Here is a 27,180-nt window from a genome sequence, read left to right on the forward strand (position 1 = left end):
ACTATACCAAAATTATTTTTTTAACACACCGCATGGTTACTCCAGTGTGTTTATATGTATTATAATTATTAATAATTACTGTAGATATGTGTATGTTTGCCACAAATCTACAATATTTTTTACATTTAATGAAGATGGTGTATAAATGCCTGTCTAAAAGATATATTTATAATACTTATAAGTAGGTAAATATTCATAAAAGTGGTTTTATAATTTTAAAAAATACATGCAATTTAATATAAAAAAAAAACTTAATTGATTTTATTACATTAAGATTAAGTGTTAGCATTTGTCTCCACATAATTGTATACTTAAGATGGAAAACTGAGTTAATTTGGTACTCCTATTATCATATACATTTAATCGTAGTTTTTCGGTGGTAGGAACTTAAATAAATATGGAATAGGTACTTATGAAAAATGAAAATGAATGACAAAATAAGAAAATATAAGACAAAATGTAGACTATATTATGTATTCATATGCAATATATATATATATTCTATCGTATAGCTTATATCTTATACAAAATGTATGACCAAACATAAAAATAAAAAAAACAATTGGTTAGGTACCTGTTTAATATACATATTGTATTTTCAAAGTTTTATAATTTTAATTATTTACATGTAGGTATTTACAGTATATTTACAGAGCAATGTACACTACAATATTTACACATTATAATCATTATAAGTACCCAGATAATATTACATTAAAATGTTTTTCAAAAACAAAAAATCGTTTTATTTCAAACAATATGTCAAACCGTCGACATTATGACAGTCCATTATTCTCCCTAATGAGAAGCTGATTCCACGGATCAGATCAATTTTCAGCTCCAAGTATTGTGCACATCTGCCGTCGCCTTAAATTTGGGCTAATGTAAGTTCTCACGTGAGATATAGCAAGTAAAAATTACCCCATAGGTATGTAAATATACTAATACCTACGTATGTTTCTATTCAAAAATATAGATCTATAATAATTAATAATATTATATCCAAGTGCATAATACATTTGATTTTGCAGTGTTTTTTTATAAAATTTATAATTTTAATGAACTATAAGTGTTTTTCCCTTTTCACTGTACAAATATAAAAAATTACGTTCATTTTTATAATTTGTAGTGTTACCTCTGTTAATAATCAACGAGTACCTACCAGTAGCGTAATTTGGGGGTCGCTGTAAATTGTGGCCTAGGTATATTTTTGTACATGCCTACCTATATTTATTTTATTCATCCGTAAATTACTTCTAAAGCTTTTCTATTTAAATTGTTGTTAAGTTTCAGTCGATTTATTATTGGTTCCGAAGTTTGTAAATGGTTGTGAACTTTAAAACTCTCTTTGCAAATATTATTATCATTAAATTTCAAAAAACACTTACACGTTTTTACTGTGCAATACACCACATCGATCAATATTAAAGATAATATTAATACTTATCTTTAAATTGTACAGCTGACCGAAAATCGGAATATCCCAGGCCGCAATTTACGTATATTTCAAATACATCTGGGACGTAACTTAAGTATATTTTAAAAGTACACGGGCCACAATTTACAGAGTATGTGTCACACCGGTTCTCAAACTGTGCTCCTGCTCTAGGGCTCCGCGAGACTAATCTAGGGGCTCCGCAGGCACATTTGATCTATAAATTACATACATTATTATTCGTCAAATTGTTACAAGTTACATTTATATTATATAAAGTTTGCATATTAGCTATTTATTAATCCATAATTGTTTGAGTTGTAAAATTGGTATTTCAAGTTTTGTGTCGCGAAACTAATAATTACAAAATATTTAATAATATCCAATATTATTAGTAAATAAATGAAGTTAACGTTAACCTGTCTTTTTTAAAAAAAAAAAAAGGTCAAAGGGGGATACGACACCCAAATCCCCTCTCTCCATAATTACGCCACTGACGAGTACTGAATTAAACCAGTGGATTACCATATAACCATAGGTAATAGCAATAAGTAGATAGAAATCGAGTTGAATAGTTACTCAGAGAATTATACACGTCGGTGTATTTTTCTTTGTGTATAGGTCCTTGATACTTTGAGTTTGACATATCTGGTGTATGAACTTACATATAATATGTAACCACTTGCCTACTATATGTTTCGGGTGAGAACTTATCAAACCCTTAAATTTATGCTCTACTGTTGTGGTCATTGTGCAGTGTATTCATACGTAGGTAGCAGTATACCTCACTAATATAAATACCGATCATTTTCACGATTATTACCGGTTCCGGTGACCGGCAGCGGACGTGTTTTCACAACATCCAGACAGCCGATGACTTCAGACTTCAGATCCCAACATGAAATCTCATATCATATAATGTATCGATCGAGATGGTAACACGGCTTAAAGAATACCGACCGAAGAGGTCGGTCGGCGGGTTGGAATTGTTGGAAGGAAAGGTTTCGAGAACGAACGCGACTTCAAGCAGGCGATGTCCGTGATGCTGCTCTTCTATGTTCTGTGCCGTAATATTAAAAGGGAATAGCAGAATTCAGTCATCACTGTACGGAAAAAAAGCAAAAACAAAATGTTAATTTTATTTTATTTTCACAGAGTTAATTCATATCAAGCGTATAAATATAAGATTTATATAGCCCATATATTATAGTATAGGTATATAGGCAGTAGGCATACAATATTATTATATTTTCATTGTTAGTAAATATATAATGATATAATACTTCTAAAGAATTTACTTATTACTGCGTTTTATTTCGTCGAACTTTAACGGTATAGGTCAATTATTGTCGGGGTGGGTCACGTAACATAATACGTATTACCATACAGTATATACGATGTACATATTATTATTATTTAAAATGTTTTTTTCTTTTCATCGTTTCCCCAAATACACAACAAAATATCGGATACTTTTTATTGCTACAGTTTATAGTTATACAATCTTTGTATAAACTTATATTTTAAAATATTTTATAAAGTTTCAAACAAACAAAATGATAGGCTAAAAACACTAACATTCTTTCTATAAATTAGAGAGTTTGCTAGATTTCCAAAAGAAGTTTGGGATAGAACCTAACAATAAAATATTTTGTTCTAAACCGTTTCTTCTACCCAGGAAGACTTAACCCAGAAAAAACATACAACACAACAATTTCAATTCTATAATTTTATCACTAAGTCAAAAATTAAGAATCCAAATTTATAATTCTATATGAACAAATCCTTAAAAAAATTTCAATATGAAAAACGAATTGTTTCAAAAATGTTTACATTTTGTTATAACACGGAATCGAACATGTTTTTCTAAACCACTTATCCCAACATAATGGATCTGTAAAATGTTTTATACCAATTATACCAACTAGGGTTGAATTTCACTAATATTAAAAAATGCACACATTATTTTTATGATCTAATATTATTAAGAAATTAGTTGGTGACAAATAAAAAAAAAAAAGGTAACGAATAATAATATTCGAAACTGATTTATAGTACCTAATAGATAATAAAATAAACCTAAGGGCTGGATTTAAGATTAATTCTAAATTTTTGGTGTAGTAATTTTTCCATTAATATAATTTATAAGCTGATTAAAACATTGCGTTGACTTCTACGTCAACTTAATTTGATGACTGATATAAAAAAAATAATAATATTAATAATGTATAAATGTATATATTTTTATAAAATTGTATATTATTAAAATAACTTAAAAAGTACAACGTAAAAATGTAAAAATTGCCTACAAACTAAATAATATTGTTTACTTAATGTTAAGACAATAATAATAATAATTTAATGATAATAATAATAATAATAATAATAATAAAAAAAAAAAAAATAATAATAATAATAATACAATTAATACAGTTAGGACGTGTATAAGAATAAGTTTAAATGTATCACAGGCTTATGTTTATAGTATTACATATAAATATATAATATCATACTTAAATATTTAATACTATAGAAAAAAAATATTGAATTCCTTTCCCATTAAAAAAAAAAAAATGTTTAATACTCTATAGACTATAATCGTACTTAAATAAAAAATCATATAATTTAACATAATAATATATATAAATAATTTATTTTCCATCCACTGAGGTAAAAAAAAATACTTTAGGATATCACTACCCGACCCGAAAGTGATTTTTTTAAATACTACATAATTACTCTACACAAACCTATTCGTCAATAAATTTAAAAAACAACTATATATAATTTTATTTACACGTTGTTATTATTATATTATCATAACATGTATAATTTTTTAATGAGAGCCCATATACCACAAGCAGTGCCGTTAATCGTTAGATCTGTATATCTATGTATTATTGATCCTTTGGTTATATACCCATTGGGATAGATCTTTTAGAGTTCCTCTCCGATTATATATAATCTATGATTTCACGAGCTCCATTGGTACCGTCACCATTCAGCATCGCACCACACCACCAAAACGATATATTAAAAGGGTTTGGTAGAGGTAAATTTTTTTATACATATATACAGGCGTCTTTTCGTTTAGAATGAAATCTGTGTAACTATAGGAATTTTACATAAGAAAATAAAACCATTAAGTATGTACCGGTATAAATCCGTTCGTTAATTATTTAAGAGAAAATGACGTATGTACAAATTTCAAATATTATGTATACTATTTGTGCATTTACTGCAATAAGTCAACCTCCCGATATATTGAATTCCATAATACGAGAACAGAGAACAGACAATATAATTGTAGGTACAGCAGTCTGATACTCCGATACATTGAAATATCTGAAGTACTTTGTGGTAAACTTCATAAAATAAAATCATTTCCATTTGAAGTAACGAAAATTTCAAAACACTGATGTTCAGTTAGATCTATTACTGGATTACAACGTCGTTGATTTAAAAACTTAAAAAAAAAAATAATAACAATTGTCTAAATCGCCCGTTGTAGTAAAATAATTATGATAATTACGTAAATTTAGGCATAGCTAGTTTAATGAAAGTTACCTTTCGTAAACAATCATAATTACTGTTAATAAATAATAATACAAATCACGATATCGATCCGTTTCACCTTTGTACCTAAAAATTATTACTTAAAACTTACATAATAAACTAGGCATAATATACACACACGTGTATAATATTTATAATTAATATGTGAGTGCGTATGTGTGAGAGTGTCAAATAAATACTACTTACATCTAAAATTAAATCTACATTTAACATTATAGTAATAATTATTTACAAAATCCAAACAACATTATATTATACAATATAATATCAACATTTCTATAAGAAAACAACAATATCAACGACTGAACGACGTGTAGAGCCTGACGTACATAAAACCTCATTCAAAATAACTTTCAACCTACTTCCGATAAATATTTAAAAGGATTGAACGTAAATGGTACCTAATAGTTTCATTACGGTTTTTAAAATCAAAATATCGCCGTTAATATCTCTTTCCATAGTTCGGTATATTGATCTCTTTGAAATACTGTATGAATAAATAAAATAAATCTCTTTGAATAATAATAAATTATAGTAATCACTGATGAAATGAATGTCACAACTATTAATAATAGCCTAATGATCCGAATAATATATATAATATATATTTCCTACGTACAAATGTCATTATGGTACATAATTATATCGTAATATTGATATATAATATATATATATATATATATACATACAAATTTAAATTATTTTGTTCCGAGCACTTTTATTTAAATTGACGGATATTTATTTATTTGTTTAATGCTCGAAAGTTTAAGTATCACAAACTTATAAGGTGTAACCAAGGTATCATGGATTGAACCGAACAGCTTAGTACATAATAATATTGACAACTAAAAAATATAAGTAGGGAGTATAAAATATATTTAGCTATGTAATTGTTTGTACTTATTGATTTATTTAAAATTTAAATTGACTATTTTTATGGGTGCAATATAAAAAAAAACACGCGTAGTTACTATTGTTTTAGTAATTTAAATATTGAACGTTTCAATCGATTTAAATTGTTAAAATATACTTCTTAAAATTCATGCTGAAGTCATACTCATTTTATTTTGAAAAAAATATTATTATTTAATCTATGAATTCTTGCCAATAAATCTGTTATAAATATATAATTAGGGGTTCTTAAGTTTATATTTCGACTGCAGTATTAAGTATATAGATTTATTCCACTAAATTACCATCACCTTATTGTAGGTGTGTTTTAGAAAAGGCTTAACTGTCGAGTAAGCCTAAGCCCACTAGAATCGGCTGAAACCACTCAAAATGTCCAAAGAATTGGAGCTTCTTCGTGGTCCATGTTAAGTTCAAGCCATCTACGATGTAACCAAATATCCACCCATGCACTTATAAAATACATTTTTATGAAGTATTGAATAGTTGGTTAGTAATTTTTCTGAGAATTGCACAGCTATCTACGTTTTGTACTACATAAAAATATTACAAAGCATACTATTGTTAAAGCGAAATGACTTCAATGACCATTAATTAATAATTATTATTGATACGAATTCGCTTAAAAATCTCTAAAATTAATTCAAAAATATATCTTATGGAAATTATTATGGTTTAAAATTAAGAACAAAATGTAAAAATACAATTTAACTTTTCCACGTTTATGATTAAAAAACACCTAACAACAATTGTTAATTATTAAGTATTGGGCATTAATATTGGATCAATTTTTATCTACAGAAATCATGTTTAATGGAACATGATCGAAGAAATGGCGTTTATCTCTTTTTTTCGGAACTTAGAAACTATTAAATATTAAAGATAAAATAGTATGTATTGAAAATTAGGGCTAACAAGTATCTTAGTTTTTAATTGTACTATAGTAGTCGATTAACTTGTGGATTTATTATTTAAGATAACAAATAAGTTTCATACACTTATGTTTATAATTGAAAAGGTTTTATTAAACGATAATTATTCTACCTTAAAAAAGATAATTTATTACGGAATTGTATAATTATAAAATACATACAATTGTTTAATAATGACAGAATAGTTGTACAAAAAGTACTTCTAGTATTGTTATCATTAATCAATATGTATTTTAAATTAAATACATAAATTATATGTTTATGTGTTTATCAACAAAAACTTATATCCATCAAGCATGTTTATCAAGCATTCGATAAACATCGAAAAAAAGTACAAACCCTAATATAAAGTTATTGCAGATTTTAGAAAATTTTATAGTTAAAAATCATACATACTTATTTGCTAACTAAAACAATTAATTCAATACTTAAAATAAAAAAGTTAGATTGGTAAAATGGATTTTAAATTGTAAAACAAAATGATTTTGCAATCGAAATGTTACAAAATGGTAAGAGATATTTAAGCGGTGATATTTTGTCATATATTCTAATATCAAATAATTTACTTATTTTTTTAACGATACAGCATAAATTGTTATTAAAAAATTAAGTTCTACGTAGTGTAAGTAATTAAAAATATTTGTTAAAATAGATTAACATTTTGGTCAGTCTAGCAATATGATTGCAATCATCCCAATATTAGGTGCGTACTTGAAGCAACATGTTGGCAAAGTTTGAGTTTGTGAACTTGAAGTGTCTCTTATCATAGAACTTAAGCAGCGCCGGGCTATATGGATGTTTTTCTTTGAGATGAATATAGTGTACTTCAGGTTCGTTGGTGGTGTGTCCGCATTCTTCACAAACGTACATCTGTAATAAAAAACGTAGGTGTTAAATACCATAAATATTATAAAATTTATTTCACTTATGACTGGTATAAATTAATAATGCATAATAATGTTATATTATTATGGCAGCTGGTTATACAAAGTCCGTATGTACCTTTGTCCTTCTTTCTTTGTAAGCATACTGATGATGTACGCCATGAACTTTCAAACAGTGAGATTCAAGTGAACAACGTTGGGTAAATGATTTCTCACACAGATTACACTTGTAAGGCCGGACACCTGTAGGTAGAAAAAATTTATTAAATTATGTAATTACTGTTGGGTTACAAAAAGAAACTAAAAGAGTTTGAAAGATTATTGAATTTTGATTTAAATTGATTTTGTTTATATTGTTATGTAAATAGTTTCTATATTTAACCATCCCCGTAGTCTACATCATATCATTTGAAAAAAGTAGAAGAAAAATGTAAATTGTTATTAATTGTGTACATACCCGTGTGTGTTCTAGTATGTCGCTTCAAGTCAAACGTGTCGTTGAAACCCTTTCCGCAGAACGTACATAGGTATCGTTTAACGTCACTGTGACATTTCATGTGTCTGTTTAACAAACGTTGTAGGTTGAAAGTCTTGGAACACAGGTTGCAACAGAACTTAGAACCGTTTTTTGTTGTTTCGGCTGGTTCGGGAGTAGTATTTACTGATACAATAGTTGAGGGAGCTACTGAAGTATTGCTCCTCTCTGGCTCTGGTGTTCTAATTAGCATCGCTGGCGGTGGAGGCGGTAAAGTGTCGTGATTAGCTAATGGGTTCTTAATTCCGTGGCCGCCATTAACAAACTCGAATGGCAAGTCATTTGGAAGACCAAGCTGTAAATAATAGTTAGCGATGAGTACACACAATGGGTCCTGGGTGGTTTTGGGGAATAAAGAAATATATCAAAGAACAATATGTACTTTTGCCATTGATTTACTGGTGAAAGAAGTATATTTTGGTTTCCCTACGGGTGGGGTGGTCTTTCTCACCCTATGTTGAAGTACTCTGACATCCAAAGCGGAGTTACTGGAATCTTTGCCGTTTTGAGGTGGTGGTGTAAGTGATGACATTGTACCATCCATACTAACACTAGCAGGTGACGGAGCTGACATGCTGGTGTTTGAGTCCATTTCTAGCGACGATAAACCCGGCGACAGCATCATTTGTCCACATGCCTATAACAATAAAACATGGACATATTATAAGTGGTTAAGGAAATTTGATCAACGTTAAACTTACATCCACGTTTTGTGGTTGTTGTAATTGCACTTGAATTTGTAACTGTTGTAATTGTTGGTTGGAGTCTTCAAAACTGCTTTGTGATAATCTGTCTTTTGATATATCATAACTTCCATAGTTATTTCTGCATGGTACTGGCTGCCCGTTATTGTTATTGTTCACTTGCTGTAAGTAATTGCGCTTTTCCGATTGCGATTCAGAAAATCCGTTTCTATGTTCATTAAACATATGTAGAGGTTGTTCTACTAGTGATGGAGGAATACACTCTTGGGACTGAAAAAATAAAATAAAAAATATTGATGGTCGTGTATATAAACACATTATTAATATTATTAGTCATAAGTTCATAACACATTGCAAGTTCAATTGCACACAATACAATCAATTCATTTTAAAAAATAAAACATTTTATTATTTTTGTTTTTTATGTATATATATATATATATAAATAAATATATAATTATAAATAGTAGGAGCATAAATTTACCTCTTTAAAGAACAATTCGGCAGCGTCATTAAGGCTATCCAGGAAGTCAGGGTCTGTGGGACCCGCAAAAGTAAGAGTAGCAGTGAACTGCAGAGGATCGTTGGATGTACCATTTTCAGAATCAGCCATTAATGTGTCGAAACCGTTAGTTTCTTTTACGTAGCTTGATAGATCTTCGCAATCGTCCTCTTTAATATCTATGCCTAGCGACGAGGCATTTTGTAACATTGAATATTGTTTCGGTGGACCTTCCAGGCCAATGGAGAAAGGACCACCACCACCAGTTACAGGATTTTGACCCGTGTCATTATTATTGAAACACAATTGTTCGGTCATCATCAAATGATATTGGTTGTTGTACTGAGCGGAGTAACAATTGCCACCAGATTTTATGAGGCTTTCGTGGAAAGGTGGTAGCGATACAGGACTATTTGGCCCACCAAAATGTTTGCCGTTGCCACCAGGATTCATGCCACCACCGCCTGGGGCCATGCCACCTCCGCCGCCACCACTACCCAAGAGGCCGGTGGGACCACCGCCTCCACCACCACCGAGTGTGTACGAATGCAAAGACGAACCGCGGTTTGAACCAGAGTTGGTACCACCACTGTTTGTACCTCCTCCACCGCCACCCCCTTGTTGACCACCACTGCTCCTTCCACGACCAGCAGCGGCAGTGATGATACCATTGGGTGCTGAAACTAACTGTCCTCGTAACGTTATAGTAAATTTGTTCTTGATGGCTCGAACAATGTCCAAGTCCAAATCTGCTTCCTTTTTGGGTACATGATAATCGATCGGTGCGTCTTGTTCAGGTTCTTGGACAGTGCTCGGAGATTCTGTTAACGGTCTTTTCGGGCAGACAGGTGGCGATTTCACGGCTGCCGGTGTTCTTTGTATGACGGACACCTGATGACATTTTGGTGCTGGTGGTGGCGGTGGTGGGGGCAATTTTGGTTCAGCTTCCGGGCTGGTTAAAGCTTCTTCTTCGACTTTGATGGTTGGTGGTTCGCACTGACGATGAGTTACCTGCAAGCTATCTTTACTACCGTATGGTATATTATCGCCATCCGATGTGGATATGAATCGCCTTTTTGGCGGTGGATTCCAATCGGGTGACGGAGGACATACGATCGGCGTAGTAGGCTCAATCGACACTTTTGGACTAACTCGGTGATTTGGAGATTCAGCTCTATTTCGTGATTCTCGCGCAATACAATCTGCTCGGTCGACCTTTTCATCTTGCAGTGAATCATTTTTGGGTACATTTTTCTCTGTAAAACATAAATATAAATTAGTTTAAACGTATAATAGAGAACATGCATGGTACAATAAAGCTAACCAAATTTAAATCAATTGTCATTCGTGTGGTGGGTCTGTTATTAAAATCACCTGTATACCGTGTCATATTCAAGGTCCCTTTAAACATCGTAAAAATATACGTAACGCGCGCGACGCCCCAAACCCTTTAACCCACTGCCGGACTGTTGTTTATCTCTAGTCCAAGGATAATTGTTATATACTGTACTAACACAGCAACAAGGTCGCGATTACCCCAAAATCAACAACTACAACGCATATTAGATATAAAAGGGTTACCGACAAACCCCTTATTGACTACAATAAAACCATAATTCACATCGCCGTTGTAACAGTATTTGACCAGGTCTTTGTGTAGCCAGACAGGACAGACAAAACGGGACAAATAAAAGAAACAACACGCGACATACAAGGTCGAGTTTTATTATTGTTCAACAGTCGACACCCAGACTCATTACATTTAATGGTTATAGATAACAATCCTCGCGTTTGACAATAGGGTAAAAAACGTGTTGTCGAACATAACGTTTGTGGTATTTCTAAACCACGCCGTAGCACAAAATATTATCATCGCGTTTAATGAAATATGTGTCGCAGTTTCAATGCTGAACCACGAGTGTTAACGAACATCAAAGTCTCGTGAACTTTCGTGATACTCAGCCGCGGCCTCTGCACAGTCGAGCCACGATGGAAGTAGGACGTGGAGTATAAAATATAAACACACAGTATAATATAATAATAATAATAATAATAATAATAAAATGATAGTAGGGACCTGGTTTGGCCGCGTCACGAGTACCGGACGAACGGTTCTAACCGGATTATCGAGAAATAAGGCTGCGTTCACGTCGCAGTATTTCAATATCAAAACTCTCAAATGTAAAGATAATACAATATACCAGACGCCTATGAAAACATAATAATATATTATAATCATCGATTCGAATCGACGTCGTTCGATTTAGACACGTTTCACGTGAAAACTCTATAATATATAATGAAGTATTCTGGGTCATCTATGAGTACGTATATACATGAATGTATACAAACGCATTCTCTATGCCGTTCCGGTGTAAAAGTATCGGGTACGGAAGGAAAACGGAAAAAACCATCCAACCAGCTACCGCGGCCGACCGTAACGATCAATGTCGTTGCACTCGGCCGTCGCCTGCACAGAAAACACAATAATAATACAATAATCATATATATATATATATATATAATATATATATATATATATATTATATATATATATATATATATATAAATAATATAGCTGTGTCCGACCCGCAACATTTACCTCGGAGATTATTCACCGTAATGGTGACGGTCGTGTTTTTTTTTTTTTTAATTCAACTCACCTGAAAGAGCAAAAAGCGTACAATTTTCAGCGGTAACCAATTAAATCGGATTTTTGCGGCCATTGAATTTACTCGTTTACAACAATATTATTATACGTGTACATGTATATACATTAGTAAATATACAGCAGGCATCACACCCGCTGCAGTTCACCGCTTTTTCACGACTATATATACCCGAATCAATGCCGCCGACCGATGCGCGTGGCTTGTGTGAACAAATCTTAGAGCGTGACTGGCAAAACTTGTTTTATTTTATTTTTTATTTTATACACCATCGAAACGTGTACACGTACTTTTTATGTGTCCGTGTGTGTATGTAGGAGAGCGAGTTTGTTTGCGTAGCGTGCGCGCGCGTGTGTGTATATACGATCATAATAATATACGCGTACACAATACACGACGCTATATATATAAGTATATCTATAAGTATATATATATATATATATATATATAGGTATAACCGTGCGAAATACTTGCTGAATTTCAAATCATTAACCAAGTTCAAGGTAAAGTTCACGTCTGCGCCCGGCTACAACATAATGGTCGGTCGTTAAAATCTCCCAAGGACAAAATATCATACTCCGACGGCGGCGTGCGCGCTGCTGCAGAGAGACGGTGCCTATATATATATATAGGTATATGTGGTTAAATGTGTATAACGTGAATGCGTGTAATTTAAATTTTATCGCTATTCGAAATCAAACCGCCAGCACCACCGCCAATCGGGACGACACAATCGACGATATATACCTACGTGACTTGAGTGCGAATATTTCGTATACACGTATACCAGCTATTATTGTAGGTATATACCGGTATATACCTATGCGTTTTTTACGAGACACATGTGCTTGCGTGCGTATGTGTTGATATACAAAGCGTGTACTTAAATACGCGCTGCAGCAGTTGGACGACGCTCTCTGTCGAGAACCCCGAAAAAATATTTGAAAAAAAATATACCGACCTTGGACGGATTTTGGCCGCAACCGAACGGTATATTTCACGCGACTACGAATGCGGAATAATAATGAATGTGGGTGTCTCTCGCCCGTATAACATCGTGTTAAATATTTTAATATCATTATTGCAATGGTCGCGTAGGTACGCTTATAAAGGTATGTCGTCGTCGTCGTCGTCGTCGCGTTTGTATTTATTTATTTTTTTTAAATATATAACGTTTTTTTTGTTTTTCGATTTGCGTGGGACTGACGTTGGCCTGCAAGAGAGGGCAACAAAGAACAAAAAAAAAAAAAAAACAAAAAACAAAAAACTGTACACTCATTATGCATTACGTTATTATTATTATTATTATTATTATTGTACTATACGAAATAATAATGGCGAACGTCACACTCTTCTTCTCTTCCGCCGGGCATAAACGAGCGACCGCGCGTATTATAACGGTACTCGCCGCCGTCTCAACAGTCAACACTCACACACACACACATTGTAATGTATATAATATCGTGAATGCGTAGATATAATATTATGGTCGGACGACAAAACGGCGAACCGGACGATGTCGTAGGCGCGACGCGTACCTACACACACAAGTCGTGTGTTTTTTACGGGCCGCCGTTAAATGAATAAAAGATAATATTGTCGATCGTTTTAGGTGTGCAATATTTGTCCATTGCGCCGAAATACCGCGATGTAACGGGCATACATTATTATCTTACAGAATATTATATAATAAGTAATAGGGTTTAGGACTTAGGTATGACTCGATTTCGATAGGACGCCGCGAACGGTTTAAATCGTGTCTTCGGTTATTATCTTCGGCCCGATGATTAATATACATATTGTGACGCGTTCGGCGTGAAACTCGACGAGGCGTTACCTCCTCGGGCATTTAGGACAAACGTTGTACGATGGTCAGCGGTACGAAAATCAAAAAAAGAAAAGCCTACGATACCGCGATACCGACTGTATATGGACATTGGACGCCGTCCGCTATCATCGTGAGCGAGTGTAATATTATAATTCATAATATAGGTATACGGTGCGGAAACCGCTATACCTAGGTATGTGTAAAAACATTAAAAACTCGTCTATCGGAATAGACAAATTGTAGTTTTTTTTCCTGTAGGTGGCCCGCGATTTTTTATCGCGTGAATAAAAATAATAATACGATATACGTATGCGTCATAAATAAAATATAAAACATATTATTATTATTATTCGTATTATAAAAATAGTTTTTGGCCGTAAATTGTCAGTGCCATTGTCCTGTCTGCGGCAGCATAATATTATACACACAATAATATATAACACAAGTATAGGTACCTATACGTATAGACGAATAATAACCGCTAGCATTGCCGCATTGCCGCCGCCGCTGCCGCGGTGTTTGGCGGGAGGTAGGGTGGGCGGGACCGCCAAAGGACACCGAACGGCGACGGCCTCGATCGCAACAACGGACGCATATTATAACCGGATAAAGGATTCTGTTATTTATAATGATTCTTTTTTTTTTCCGAGAGAGAGAAAAAAACGTAACCGTCTACAGGTAGAGAGGTATATGATATAACGCGCGTCTCCTGCGAGCGTATAATATATATTAATAATATATACGAGTATAATCGCTCTATTGGCCTGTCCTCGAGACGCCGCCGCGCCGCACCAGTCGCGATGTCGTGTTGTATGTCCATACATTGTTATTATCGTAACTATCGTAGTAGAAGCGTACAGCGATCGTTTTTGCCTGCTCCCGAACGCGAGCGGGATATCACGCCGCAGCCTCGGCGGTGTTTCGTCACACGAGTTCTGAAATTAATTTTACTATTTTGTTTTTCACAGTTTTTCGTGGTGCCGCACAATTTTGCAGGTGAAAACCGTTTTCAGAAAACGTCCGCGAAAAAGCCGATGACAAAATGTCATCGGTCCACGACGCGCGTGTGACTGCTGCAACAGGTGCGCGGTATTAACCACGGCTTACGTAATGTTCTGATTTCGGCGATTGGGACAAAATAAAATTTTATTTTATTATCGTATTATGACGCATGCTAAACGAGGCGGTCAAAAGAACTTGACGGTATACATATAAAAAATACAAAAAATAGTAGTAATATGTATTATAACGTCGTCGTCGTCGTCGTCGTGGCATTGGTCGGTTCGGCGGTCTCTCTTTCTATCTTTCTCTATATATTATATATACCTATGTATAATAGTCGTGTACAGTCAGGTTTTTGTCCGGCACACCTCGATAGACTTCAAGGTAAAACTTGTTTCAGGTTCATTACGAACCGATGCCACTATAATATTATTATATACAGTAGACCGTCGGCTAACGGCCGCAGAACCTATTATGTATATATATATATATATTATATAGAGATCGATGGACAGCGTTTTATATGTATATATACTGTATATACTGTATATATATATATGTGTGTGTGTATAAAAAACAGATAAATAAATGTATAATGTACGGTCGCGGGGCGGGGAAACAAAAGAAATCCGCCGGCTATAACAGTGATATTCAGAACGTATTTTATACGTCTTGTGTGCTGCGTCTGTGACTGTGTATACGGTTCGTCGGTATACGCCGCCGCCGCAGTTACTTCTCCTCGGTCGCCGCTCCTCTGAAGCCGCCATCGTTTTATGCCACATCGCCGGCACGGCAGTGATTGTTCCGGTGGTGGGGTTAGCTCGTTTCCCGTATATTCGCGAACAAGTACGGACGGACGCGTATAATAATAATACAACATCATAATATTATTATCATTATTATTAAACGGTTTTATAGCCGATTTTTGCTACGCGGTTTTTGCCAAAATCATTAGGTCGGTTTAACCGTACCAGCACAAGAATGGGTAGGTCACTTCTAGGTGTATTAACGAAATCAGAGGTCCGAAACGTCTACCGGATAGATACAGACTGTGTATACATACATAGCGCACTCACTCCAGTAAGGGGATAAATTAATATCATTAATCTCATGGATAATAATTAATAATATCCCGCCCGAAACCTCAAAATACGACGATTTTGAGTTAATCTTTTATTACTGCGGCGGATCATACTATATGAATATTATTATTATAGATCAGGTACTGCAGCACTACTTTATTAATGTTGTACCGAGCATATATGCGGGTTTAAGCGCACTTGAGTATTTCTGTCACCTATAGGCTATAGGTACCATTACGAAATGCAGGTTGTACTATCAGTATAATACATATAGATATAAATGTTCGACGGAGTACGATATTACAATAATTATCCGTAGTAAATTATACCTATGCCACTGAGTATACAAACTAAGTAAGATACTACCATGGGTATTTTTAATTATTATTATTATTTATATTATTATTAATTATTTTTAATTAAACTTGAAATGTGATTCATTAATAAACGAAATATTATACTCGAAAGTTTGTCGTTGGTATGCATTTTTCTTTACGAAAATTATTTTTAATGTTCACTGGCTTACTTTTGTTGTTATTAAGTTAGTCGATTAAACTATTGATGTGATGGTTAGCTATACAGGGTCCCGTTCGTCGTGGTGAACGCCGTGTGCAAGACCTCGGCGTTTTTATATTATAATAATATACACCGGCAATCTACTTACAAACCGTTAATAAAACGCGTTTGTGGCTCAAGATTAAATGTTATTTCATTAACGTCTATTGCCTATACGGTTCGTGCGTGAAAGCCGTACTTGTCATACTATAATAACTTTTTCGCTTCGGAACGTTTGATAATTCGACAAAAATAAATAAACAATTAAATGGTTTAGTAGAACAATAAATAAATAGGATGATTAATGAACTATATCTGAAACGAAAGCTTGCGTTTAGTTTTTGCAGTAATTACTGCAACAACACTTTTCACAATTTCCATTACAGTAGATTTTTATGGGAGAAATTTCGAATCTTAAAGAACACATTATAGGTTCAATAATTTGTTATTGAGTGCATCGAAACATTTTATATTTTATTTAAAAACACTATTTGTTCGAGTTAGTTGTAATAGTTTATAACATAACAAAATAGTTAAAATTTATAAAATTATAATTTGATACAAAAAATGAAATAAAAATAATTTTAAACCTAAACATAATATATGTACAATATCACCGTTCGACATTATACCTACAACTATTGTTTATTTTGTTTTTTGAGGTTATAAGTCCTATCTCATATTTTCATATTAATATGAAGTTAACACATTTAAGTGTTACATTACGATTTTAAAATTAATATTACTAAATCTGCTTTACTAAAATTATTTAAAAATAATGTTTCGAATTGTAAAATATAAATAAATAAAATCATCAACACAAACTCATCACTTACACAAAAATATTTTTATCCTACTATTTGTACTTCGATTAGGTTAGGTATTTTTTTTAACCTTCCACGGAACAAACGTTATACTACATATTATTTGTAATTTGTGTTTAAATATATTTGTGGGATTGTGTTTATGGAATTAAAAAATAAAATCACGAAAGAATGAGTTGATAATCATATTATAGTGAGAATATGGTAAGGATCTTTTTCAAACTACATAGCTTAAAGGAGGTAGATACAAATCTTAAATTACTTTTATGGCGCACACGCATACAAAAGCAAATTATTAAAGAAACAATACGAAGTCGTTAAAATATGCGGCGACCATTCATCCTTGATAAATTCAGAAAACACCATGAGAACCACTGACAATAGAAGCACTGATTTTGGGCACCTGTTACTTATAGGCAGTGTTCACTGTTCACCTGTTATGAATTCGTGGCAGTCACCCTTCGAAGGAATGATATATAGAGAAAGGGAGCGAGTGAGAAAGAAAGTGAGGGAGTGCATGTATATTATAGTGGAAGAGTATAAAGAATGCCGTTGCACCCTACGAACAATATGATCATAACGTGTATAATATTTCATTTTCCCTTATTTGGTATACGTGAGCGGCAGTAATAAAAAGGGTCCGGAGGGGGGAACGGTTTTTATTGTAAGATCCATTCATGAGATATTTTTAGGAAAACAATTTCGACGTATGATGTAAACGGTCGCAGTAAAAAAATATTTATAACCGTTCGAAAATAAATATTATATAATACTTTACAGTATTAAATACAGCTAAACCATCAATGGCTGCGTGCAATTTATTACCATATTTATAAACGAAACGCAGGTGTTTCCCTCGATTTTTGGGACTTAACACCATTGCACAAATATGCAGCAGTGTCCACGACGAGCGTTTCCGGAAGTGAATATACCGCGTGAATACGTTTCCCCCGCAAGTCGCAACAAGGCCTTACGCGACCATGAAATAATAATAATAAATGGCGACGACGACAGAGATAAAACCTCCAAATCTAACACACGGACACTGCTGTTATAATATCGTATTCGGCGCGGTGCGAGTTATGTGAAGGTGGTTAGCAAACCGTTACGTAAAATTTAATTTCGATTCAACCTATTCAGACCCGTGGCGTCCATACATAATTAATAGCCTACGTTGACGTTCTTGCAAGAGGAGAGGAAAAAACAATACGCAATTTGTGTTATCTAAATCGTATGCGAGCGCACACACACGCACACACGCATCGGTCACACCGTTGTTGGATTTTGCGACCTTGCCTGTAACCAACAAAATTATTCGAAAAAACAATGTCATAATGTTCTACAACTACTGTTGTAAACCATAACTATCATTATACAGTCCCGCGATGGGACAGCGGATGGTTTCGAGAACGTTTCGCGCTTAATCGTCCGTATACGCGCACACCCGGTGCAAAGTTCGATAACACCGAGTTCGAGTTTAGGCGTGAGGTACACGAAGGCGTATATTTTAATAATAACATCATCGTTGTCGTGTATACAGAGTTGAGGTTTCCGAACAGCGGTTTCCCGTGCGAATAAAATAATGTACATCACGATGGACGGAAAAACCGCAGCTGAAGAAAACGGCGGAACAATGGACGACTGCGCGTATACGGCGGCGGGTGTATTATAGCAGACGGAGAGAGGTATACCTATATAAAACCATGGGAAAAATCACGGAGGCGTGTAAAACGAGCGAAAAAATCGAAGGAAGACGAAGAAGACGGAGAGGAAAAAAATCCGAAAGACACGCCACCGCAACTTCGCGACGACGGTAATTATTGTATGTATATATATACAGCCGGGCAAATCGTCGGAACGCATTGTGCCAGTTTGCTGACCAACCGAGCGTCTTCCAGAACGTTGAACCTGCGCGGTAATGACGACCCGTGAAGCGAAACGAAATTGACCTTGTTTTTTATTTGGTTTTTTTTTTTATTATTTTTTAATTCTCATTATTTTCCGTCCGCGTACATTCGCGAGTTCTAGGTGGGAGTTATGTTTAACTATATACATATATATTATATACTATATAGTTAGGTATCTACTATACTATATGTATACATATACAAATATATATATATATATATCGAACCGCCGAATCCGCGGCAGTAATATTCATCATTTCTCATCTACCGTTTCACCTCGTCAGCAGTCGGCGCCGCAGGGACCGGGGACCGGAACCATCACGGAAACCGAAAGCCCCGCAAAAAGTCGTCGTCAGCGAGTACGATATATGCCGTACAATTGTGAGATGCTGTGCCGGGGAGGCGGCGATCGGGACCCGCGATGAAATTGACGGCGCGACAGCGGGGTAACGGGAATGCGAGAAAACCGGTTTTTCCGTCGACGAGAAACAGAACTCATCGCAAAACTAAGAATAATGACGATGATGATGATGATTGCGATGATAATAATTATACTCGAGGCGACTATATAATATTTATCATTGATAAATTACATAGGTTTAATGCATATATTATAGAGTACATAGAGCAATATATCTGTAACGCGGAAACGAATGGTTTTTTTTTTATGTTTTCGCATTTGTCTTGTGATAGGTTTTATATTGAAGCGATGAGATGTAAACTGTTAATCATTTTAACCGCATATTACTACTATATAGAACATGCGTAACAATAAGTAATATGCGCTTTTATGAAATTCGGTTTTCTTTTCCTATTAAGTTTTCCCGTTTGTTTTAATAGATTATTATGCGATTAAAATATTGTTTTACACATTGTTGTACACGCACTACGCAGAAAATAATCCTGAGCCGTACCAAAGAGCTGTATCCATAGGGGAAGTATCTATATCGGACATCGGTACACTGCAACATATTATATACTTATATCTAGGGACTGAACAACAGGTTTACATCTGTAGAAGGAAATTGTTAGTAATTTGCTAACAACATCTGCTTTAATCCCGTTCCGTCTAATATGCAGCTATATAGGTAGCAATTTTATGACACGAATGCGCATTACTGATTTGTAATATGATGTTGTGGTATACTTTCTTTTCTCCTTTCCGAAAATAATGACGTACACCTGTATTTATGTTGATGTTGTTGGTATTAGTTACAACTAAAAAACGATTTTCGAACGACAATTATTATTTCCTCGAGGAAATACGATGGAAAAATGTGTATCTGCCAGATTTTTTTTGTATTAAAATAATTATTTTTATTTTTCTAGGTTACATACTATTTCATACTTATTATAGGTAATACCTAATCTTTTTTTTATAAGCCTATACTAACAAAATTTAAATAAACATATTGCTTTAGGCATTATTATTTTATGCATACTATTACTTAATAAGCACTTTTGAGAATTAAATTTACATATTTAATTCTTAAAGCAAATTTGCTGTAAATAACATTTAAAATTATGTATTTTATTATTGTCCACAAAAAAGGACATATAATCGCATAAATGTTTATATTTTAATTTCTTTAAAATTTAATTTTAACTTCTCTTCTAATTTATTATCGCATAGGTACTCGAAAGTTGTTTAAAAAATTAAATAATTTTTACTATATTTTTTGATTTCTTAAGAAAGTATATTATTATTAATTTTACGGTTCAGTGTTTCAAACGAAATGTATCCAAAAATTATTTAAACTTAATTATAAACATTTATACTTTAATATTTTAAGTCTTAATAAATCTTATTGTATAAATAATAAGATATGATAAATTATTTGTTTTCCTAAATTTAAATAGTTATTTCATATTTACAAATAATTTATGTAGGTACTGATATATAATGCATCTAACATTTTTTGCATTTCACGTTTTGACTTTTGGCCTCCTGTCGCGTCAAGTCGCGGTGGCGTTAGGTGATCATTATATTTACAAAGTGTATATAAATGTGAAGGGAAAAAATCCTTGTCATATTTTTGGAACCATACAGGTACACAAAAGAACTAAAAACATAAGGCGTGGCCAAAATCGGGTTATATGAATTGGCAAATATTTTTTTTTGTAAATTTTTTTTACCATCAGCTCGCATTGTAATCGCTCGCCGCGGGAATGGTCCACTCCTTGAGTATTATTTATAAACGCCCGCGGTGACCGGAGGTTATGTATAGAACCATCAGACACTATTATTTATACATTATATACATACTAGGGGATAAATAAATAGACAGGTAGATAAAGACTTAAACAAGTGCACTGTGTTTAAGATAACTCTGTTCAATGAATATAACTGAGGTCGAACAGGGATTTATTAATTTTCAGCCCTAAATTTTTAAGACATAATTGTTCACAAGACTACCGTATAAATTCTACAATCCTCGTAACTCATCTATATGAGACTATGAATCTATATAGAAGCACTGCAACCGATGTATTTAAATATTTGAAATAAATTATCCCAAGTAGACAATAATACAATATCTAAATGCAGATATATACCCTATAACAAGTATGTTATCAGATACATAATCTGTTGATGACAGCCCTATGACTGTGTCCGTCATCAGATCGTGATTTAACCGATTTAAGACTCATTAAGTGAAATAATGCAAGGAGGTCACAAGTAAATCAATTATTATAACGGCTAGAATGAAATTGGACATATTTTATTACATCCGAACGAAATAACATTCTTGTAAAATCAAATAAGTATAAACTATAATAACCGACATAATAACACAAGGACTTATTCGAATAACCCTATTCAAAAAAATAATGATCGGGAAGAAACTTTTCAGCTATAATATTGTCTTAAATAGTGTGGGCTCAAATGTTCATTCGATGAATTCGCAAGATTCGGGATTATAAATATATAAGTACCTACATCTGGACAATAAAAAAATGTCGATCGTTGATATAAATGATTAAGTTGAAAAATTCATAGTTAAATTTTGGTCATATCCCGGCATGCTTCTAACTTATACATAACAATTCAAATATCTACGTTAATTTCAAAATTTAAAATCCCGTACCGGGCGTTTAAGTTTCCCTACAAGCAGCGGCAACTGGTCGTGCACACCCGCCGTAAGTAAATTTATTAATGTGTTAATTATGAGCACGGTATACAGTATAAACTATACGTGGATATACATTGTATAATAAACTAAACGTGTTCCAAGTATATAATATAATATAATATAATATAATAATATAATATATAAATATATACGTGGTGCCACAAGCAACCGCCGCATCTAAGTCTGATCGATTACTATATGGTTCCTAGAGCGTGCGAGCTTGGACACGAATATTTTATGTGCGTGTGTTTTATATTAATTATAGCGTTAAAATTAATATTATGAAAAATTCAAAAAAAAAAAAAACAGTGTGTTCGGTGAAAAATAATTACACTGATCACAATTATTCTTGCGCTATATATATGGATATAATATGAAGCACGTATAATGCCAGAACTGCTTAAAATAATGTTTAATTCAACATTTTTTTATAAACCTTTAACCTGCCCAAGAATACAATTTATATATATTTTAAAACCAATAATTGGTTTTGCAACAAAATAAATTAAAACATAATATTTAATTTTTGCTAACAATTAATTTCATAACTAGCAAAATATACTATATTTAAAAATAAAATCGGTTTGCGGGTTAGCCGTTCTGAGCGTTGCGCGCCTTATGCGTACATCACGTTATATACAGTTTAATATATTATTATAAATTATATTATATTATTGTTATTGCGACTAAAACACAATAAATTGTGCATACGAATAATTAATAGTAGAATATACCTAACGGTGATAATATAAATAAAGGACTGGGCCTTACCTTGTGATATTTTCGGCACTGGTATTTCTTGGTCGACTTTGGACTTCGGTTTTGGCGACGATGGTGGCGGCGGTGGCGGCGGCAGATGCTGCCTTATCGGCGCAGGCGGCGGCGGCGGTGTAGGCTGGTGATGGTGCTGATAATGGTGCTTTAAGAACGGCGGCGGAGGTGACGGTAACCTATCGTGGTGATGGTCATTGTGATAGTTTTGTAGCGACTGCACTAACGGGTCGGAGGATACGTGGCCATTTCCCTTTTGGGTTTCCAGCAGTTTCTGTTGCTGCTGGTGCAACCGGTTTTTGATGAGGAAAATCTTCGGCATTTTGATGTGGCGATTGCTGGGTCACGGGCAGCAGTGTCGCGATGTCGACACGAATATGTTTTTCGCGGCGGAGACGGAGATATCACAAAAAAAAAAAAAATATTGGAAAATATCAGGAATGAAAATCAACCGTTATGTCCGCGAATGTGGGATCCACTGTCAGCCCCGCCGGTACGGTGCGTAAAGAGCGGGTCGGCGACAAGTCCACCATCGCAACAGTGTCATAATGATAGATCGTTTTGTACAATAGTGTAAGTCGTATATTATACTCTTGACGACGACGACGAAGACTTCAGCAGATTCAACGTAGTGCGAGCCGTGCACGCGTTAATAAAACGGCGATACGAAAAATAATATATACCTATGTAAAATAATAAAAAAACCGCACTAAAAATAAATATTTATGTAAATTAAAACGACGCAACGAGCGAATTCACACAAATAATACAAATGTTCGTGGCAAAAAATTTAAAATCAAAAAACAGTAATAACAGTATAATAGTAATAGTAACCAAACGGTATACGTCTGTGAAATCGGTTCGGCGGCGGTCGTCGGGTCGGACGGACGTGTCGTCTGACGGACGCAACGGCGGAGAAACTTGAACTGGCTCGTCGAGTCGTCGGAGCCGTTGCCGGCGGCCCGGAGGCCCTCCACTTCCCGAACGGTCGCTGCTCGGCACTCGGAGTGTGGGCGTGGCGACCGTATACCCGGGTGGGGGGGTTGTCGGCGCGTTGGCTGTGGATGTGACCGTTGTCGCGGTGTAGGCGGGAGCGGCGGAGAGGCTGTACCGAACGCCGCCTGATCGCGGGCACGTAGAAGACCGTGTACGGACCACTGCCAAGATCACGGTTTCTGCGGTTGCGGCGGCGGCGGCGGTGGTGGTGGTAAAAGAAGAAACAGAATAAATAATAATAATAGTACTGTACAATATAATACCTTAGGTATGATATAGAGAGGAAAACGAAAAACACTATATAATAGTAATAAATAACGCGGCGGGGAAACCAGTCTGATGTAACCGGTGGCGCGCATGCGCGGGATACCGCCGCGGCGGTGAACCCGTTCGACAGAACGCGCGATATTCGTACACACGCGCACGCGCACACACTCGCACGCACGCGGCGCAACAGGTATATAATAATATATATATTATTATTATATTATTATATTGTATTATCGTCGTCGTCGTCGTCGCCGCCGCCGCCGCCGCCGTCCTGTTATACCCTCCCTTTTGACCGTATTTACTGCCGCGCTCCGCTCGCCTATCCCCGCCCACCGACCCACAGATGACCGCTCCGCCGACGACCGGCCCCTCACCCACCCACCCACCGCCGTCACAACCGTATTCGACGTGTACCACGACGACGAGATCCGCTATAGTCCATCATGAGTCTACCGTTGCCGATATAATAATTGTACTTGTATATATGTGTGTGTGTGTATGTACAGGGCGATTCGACGAGTGTCTTGCAGGTCCGATTACGAATCTGATTTGGCTGGTAGCTACCGAAAGTCACATATACATAAATGACCTTTGCAGGACCGTTCAGAAATAAGGACCAAGGCTCTGGTTCAAAATTAATTCCCATGTTTCGCCAAGGTGACTCGAGCCAAAAATAGGAGCCACTAAAATGATTCTTCTAGGTTATTACGGGCGTTGTAACGATCTCTATTAAAATTTGATTATTTTAAAAATATTTCTAATTTTACGCCAACCTCGCCTGTATCTTCATTTATAAAATAAATTTATGAATTTTTTTTTTTTTTTAATCGGACAAAGACTTGAATCACACTGTATATTATATATTATATTATTATGTTACATTTTATTATATATATTATAATATATTGTACATATATAGCGTGTATATACTGTACACACACACACAACATACGATATTATCATTTTAATTATTATACACTCTCCTCTCTGAAGACTAAATCAGTTCGACCGGTTTTGTATTCATTTATCCGCGTATATATATTATATAGGTACCGATATATACATATACACTATAGTAGTACTATACTATATGCATGTTGTTTTAGATAGGTTGTTTCTTTAGTTTTTCCATTTCTGTTTCTCTCTCACTTATTCTCTCTCTCGCCGAGGATAAACCGGAGCGGCGCCGCCACAGAGTCAATGTCAAAACACGGTAGACGATAAGTTTTACTTTTCGCCATTCGTTGTTTTATGTAGGTATACTATGTATGTATAATAATGTTATGTCCACCGCCGACGTGCACCATTCTAAACTGTAAAAATCGAACGTTCACTGCTGCAATATCCGAACGACCCACACATATCACGTTAACTGAAACATCATATAACTGAATTATCATCATCTGCATAAATACACCGTGTATTGTAAAAAATTTTTTTTGAGCCGACTTATAATGTTGTATCACACTGTTATTATAATCAAACCGTCGGTAAACGGTAAACGCGACGTCATCTATAAATAACACACGGTGAATACTGGTCGCTTATGAAATGCGTAGGTGGTAGGTAGATTAAACACTTAATACGTAGGTATAACGAAACGATATAGCTTGGAATTTATAGTTAATTGATTTTACCAACAAAATTACAATTAAAATATACATTAAAATAATAGACGAACTTATATTATGAGGTCTAAATTGGCAGGAAAGTGTCATTATGAGTCATCAGAATAGTCTTGACTGTTAAAAAAATATATATGAATAAAATACTATTAGTAGGTACTCGTTTACATTGATTCTTTAATACAAATAACAATTAAAAATAAAATACTAAAACAAATACTAATAATAAGACCAATAGTTTATGTTTCATACATGGTACCTACATTGAATGTGACAAAAAAATAAAACCTAAGAAGTATCTTTCAACTATATATTTTCTGTCGTATGTGATAATAACCATTGAGTGGGTCACTATACTTACTGTAAAAGTCTAAAGGATGATGATGTGTTAAATTTAAATTCAATGTTGTATAATATCGTTGTATATAGTATTATATTAATACATAATATTATACTTTTTATAGTGTATATAGGTACGATAAACGATTTTGAGAGGAGGTGATCTGTGTGACTATATTTTTTAATATATTTATACGTCTATATATTATAAGAAATTTGTTTTTCTATTTGAAATATTAGTACATGTTAAATACATTATTTACATTGTTTGCCAAAAAAAAGATATATATATATTAATCATTACAATTTTTTTTTTGTATAAACGAATGAATGAATGGTTTAAATATATTCGTGGTACGACTGGTATGAATAAAATCTTAAAATTAATCTCATTATTTTTTTTAAAATTTATAGCGTATAGAGCCTAACCTTCCCACGATATTTCTTTAGTTACAACTAAATGACTAATATCGTTATTTTTTGTTTTAATATTCAATGTAACAGTGTATATATTTATTTTAAATTTAGTACAGATATTATATGTTAAGATGCAAAGAAGGTACCCTTGCGAAGGTTTCGAAGGTGAAGACCATGGATTGACAAGTGGTTGGTGGGCAAAGCAAGCCGCAGCAGAGCCCACTAGGCACTAGTTTTCTATATACTTTAACTGCTTTAAAAACAATTTAATATATAGAATCTAC

At 34.1% G+C, this 27,180-nt stretch overlaps 1 protein-coding gene across 3 annotated transcripts; it reads right to left on the bottom strand.

The window, feature by feature from the left end:
* Positions 1 to 190: 190 nt before the first annotated feature.
* On the bottom strand, positions 191 to 24,182 carry LOC114130580 (transcriptional regulator ovo). Of its 3 annotated transcripts, XM_027995580.2 has the most exons (8): positions 23,250 to 24,181; positions 9,460 to 10,733; positions 8,973 to 9,245; positions 8,654 to 8,908; positions 8,194 to 8,566; positions 7,855 to 7,979; positions 7,564 to 7,722; positions 191 to 2,538 (listed from the first exon to the last, which is right to left on the bottom strand). In XM_027995580.2, the coding sequence occupies exons 1-8, from the start codon at positions 23,569 to 23,571 to the stop codon at positions 2,536 to 2,538; spliced, it is 2,784 nt and encodes a 927-aa protein (XP_027851381.2). In that variant the 5' UTR covers positions 23,572 to 24,181; the 3' UTR covers positions 191 to 2,535. The 3 variants fall into 3 exon arrangements, with proteins under 3 accessions (XP_027851381.2, XP_027851382.2, XP_027851380.2); XM_027995581.2 differs by lacking the exon at positions 191 to 2,538 and having other exon boundaries at positions 3,658 to 7,722; positions 8,723 to 8,908; positions 23,250 to 24,182; XM_027995579.2 differs by lacking the exon at positions 191 to 2,538 and having other exon boundaries at positions 3,658 to 7,722.
* Positions 24,183 to 27,180: the final 2,998 nt, after the last annotated feature.

The sequence above is a fragment of the Aphis gossypii genome, chromosome X, assembly GCF_020184175.1.
Source record: "Aphis gossypii isolate Hap1 chromosome X, ASM2018417v2, whole genome shotgun sequence".
NCBI classification, from domain to species: domain Eukaryota; kingdom Metazoa; phylum Arthropoda; class Insecta; order Hemiptera; family Aphididae; genus Aphis; species Aphis gossypii.